The sequence below is a fragment of the Ixodes scapularis genome, unplaced genomic scaffold, assembly GCF_016920785.2.
Source record: "Ixodes scapularis isolate PalLabHiFi unplaced genomic scaffold, ASM1692078v2 PGA_scaffold2__306_contigs__length_199485367, whole genome shotgun sequence".
In the NCBI taxonomy this organism is placed as follows: Eukaryota; Metazoa; Arthropoda; class Arachnida; order Ixodida; family Ixodidae; genus Ixodes; species Ixodes scapularis.
Genome location: NW_024609857.1, coordinates 25,684,167 through 25,687,356, shown reverse-complemented (window position 1 = coordinate 25,687,356; position 3,190 = coordinate 25,684,167). Strand labels below are relative to the sequence as shown.

Genomic DNA, 3,190 nt, shown 5'->3' with positions numbered 1-3,190 from the left:
ACAGGGCTTCGTCCAGCCCTAGTTTTGTTACGTTTAGTTATTAAATCAAAGCTGCTAACAGTAGACAAGGACAATGAGAAAGGCAAACAGGACGAACGCCTTCAATTGTATAAGTCATGAACCAACTCGCCTTCCTAGCCTTTTTACTTCGATTTATATTTGTTTTTTGGGGGGAAAATAAGTTCAATTGAAATTTTTTTCGGCCGAACCTCAGGGAAACGTATCCTGTCCCGTACAAAGAAAAAATAATGAAGTTCTTCCCGGCTTCAGTGAGCAGGCGTCTTCTGCCGATAAAAGTCCACCTCTTTTTCTACACTGCCGGTGAGTATCGTATATATCATATTGATGCATTCGGCTGTTGTGCTTTTCTTCTTCATTTTCTTTGTGTTGTTTTGGTTTTCTCGCGTATACAGATTTAAAACACTGTCGTTGCGTCCTTAAGTCAAAAGTTAATGCATAATCTAAACACTAACGCTCAATTAAATGGCACTAAATTAAAACTTCGTTTCTCTTTCTGAATGCAGCGATTGCTTGCGTGCAACCCTACGCAACAGCTGTGGGTCGTGAAAATGGCATTGCTGAGACCACCATAGCCTACATATTTACTTTCATACCTCTGGTTACCGCACTCTTCAAGCCAATCTGCGGCTTCATCATCGACCGAACACAAAGCGTCACAGCAGTATTGTTAACTTTGCAAACAATCACTCTTGTATCGTTCGGAGTTGTGTTTTCAAGCCAATACATCCGGACAGGAGATACGGATCTGAGAGGACACCTGTCATGCCCTGAAGGAAGAGTGACACTTCAGAACGAGGCTTCGAGTTGCGCAGTTCAGTCACTGAAGTGGAAAATCTCTTGCTGGCGAAGCCTGCCAGATGTCACCTTATTTGTCATCCAGATGGAATTTGACCTCGGCAACAATGCCACAGACATCTGCAAGATTCTGTTGAATCGGACGGCCGGCCAAAACGAGGAAAGTTGCGAATTGAACTGTTCATGCCAGGAACGCTCGCCCAGGTTGCTCGCGTTCTACCTTTACGTGGTGTTTGTGGTTATAGCGTCAGTGCTTTCTGTGACAGTGACCGTTATATCAGATGCTGTGACCTGTGAGTTCTTGGGCGATAACGCCAAGTCTTTTGGACAGCAGAGGCTTTGGGGCGCCGTGAGCTATGGACTCTGTAGCGCCCTTCTGGGATTCTTCATTGACGAAGCGAACAAATTAACGAAAGGACGCTCCGGATACTTTCCGTGTTTCATCCTATTTTCTGTGTTCTTGCTGCTAGACATGTTTCTCCTCTGCTGCGTCCCGCGATGGACAATGGAAAAGGTAACAACTACTTTCTTTAGGGACGTCAGGGCGGTTTTCAGTCGCCTTGATGTGACTGTGTTTGTCCCTTGGGCGTGTCTTCTTGGAACATTGTTCATTATCACGCAATCCTACACCATTTGGTTCTTAGAAGACATGGAAGCATCAAAGCTCATCATTGGGCTATACACTTTTGTGGGCACTTTGGCGGAACTACCCTTGCTGTTTTTCTCGGAGCCGATTCTGAAACGAACCGGTTGTTTCTCGGCGTGTTCCCTGTCATTTGCATCGTACGCGGTGTCGTACGTTGGTCGCACGTTTGTTCGTAACCCGTGGTTCATGCTGCTGACAGCCATCCCCAATGGTGCCGCCTTTTCTTTGGCGGTGTCGTCCATCACGGTGTTCGCCAAAGAGGCCGCTCCATCAGGGACGACAGCCTCCGTGATGTGCATCCTGAACGCCTTGGGCTTCAATGGTATCGGTAAGTTACCTATGTAGTGATTCTAACGTTGTGCAGTTCGCGCCTCACAGGCGCACGCCGGCCGTTTACGCAGAAAGGGAAGAAAGTACAAAGGCCCGTTCGCACAGTATCGTTTCCTTGCGTTGCGTTTTGTTGAGGGAGCTTACGTCTGCATATGCCGCAGGTTACCGGGACATGCGTGCTCCTCATGGAATCTGGCGACCAGTCTAAGGAGTAGCTTTGCACGCGACACTTGAGGCACGGATGTTCCATTGACTTATAATGTAAAGGCTGGATCACACATCTGCGCTAGTTGCATTCGTATACAACCGAAGCGACCATGTCAACAAAATCACCGGGAAAAGTGTTCACCATACATTAGCGATGTAAAGGGTACCATCGCGAAGCAATATATGAGTCAATGTTTGCTGAGGTGTTTTGGTCGTTACGGCCGTTCGGTTGCATGCGTGCGCGACCGTTGCAAATTTTCCGACCTACCTTAACGGAAGTACATGTAAAGGTCAGTTTACATAGCCCCGTTTGATTGCGTTACACACTAAACGAAAATATACCCAGATGGGAGTACATCGCTTGTCCTCTAGCGCATTCCCTTTTGGGAGGTTTTTATACTCTGCAGGATGGGAGCTCAGAATGAACTCCCACGCAGGCCAGAGGTTTTGGGGGGATGCAAGGGAGTATGTACAGAACTCCCAGCAGTACGGGAGTCTGTTCATGGATCAATGGGAGTATTTATTTACTTCCATCAGAGTGTTCCTATGTGGATCCAAGGGAATATTCTTTCACATCCTTATGGGAGTTTTTACGTGGACTCACGGGAATGTTCCTTTACATCCACCTGGGAGTTCTTACGTGGATCCACGGGAGTATTCTTTCACATCCATATGGGAGTTTTTACGTGCATTTATGGGACTATTCTTTCACATCCATATGGGAGTTCGTACGTGCACTTATGGGGCTATTTTTTCACATCGATATGGGAGTTTTTACGTGCATTTATGGGACTATTTTTTCACATCCATGTGGGAGTTTTTACGTGCATTTATGGGACTATTTTTTCACATCCATATGGGAGTTTTTACGTGCATTTATGGGGCTATTTTTTCACATCCATATGGGAGTTTTTACGTGCATTTAAGGGACTATTTTTTCACATCCATATGGGAGTTTTTACGTGCATTTATGGGACTATTTTTTCACATCCATATGGGAGTTTTTACGCGCACTTATGGGACTATTCTCTCACATCCACCTGGGAGTTACAGCCGGGACCTAAGGGAGTATTCTTTCACATCCATTTGGGAGTTAGTACGTGGACCCACGGGAGTCTTCTTTCACATCCTCCTAGGAGTCGTATCCCTACGGGAGTATTCCTTCGCATCCATCTAGGAGTTTCTTCAAAG

At 46.2% G+C, this 3,190-nt stretch overlaps 1 protein-coding gene across 1 annotated transcript; it reads left to right on the top strand.

Moving 5' to 3' along the window:
- The first annotated feature begins 901 nt into the window (after positions 1–901).
- Positions 902–1,807, top strand: LOC121046393 (major facilitator superfamily domain-containing protein 6-B-like). The gene has a single exon (XM_040500579.1). It carries the CDS (start codon positions 902–904, stop codon positions 1,805–1,807), a length of 906 nt encoding a protein of 301 aa, XP_040356513.1.
- The last annotated feature ends 1,383 nt before the right edge of the window (positions 1,808–3,190 follow it).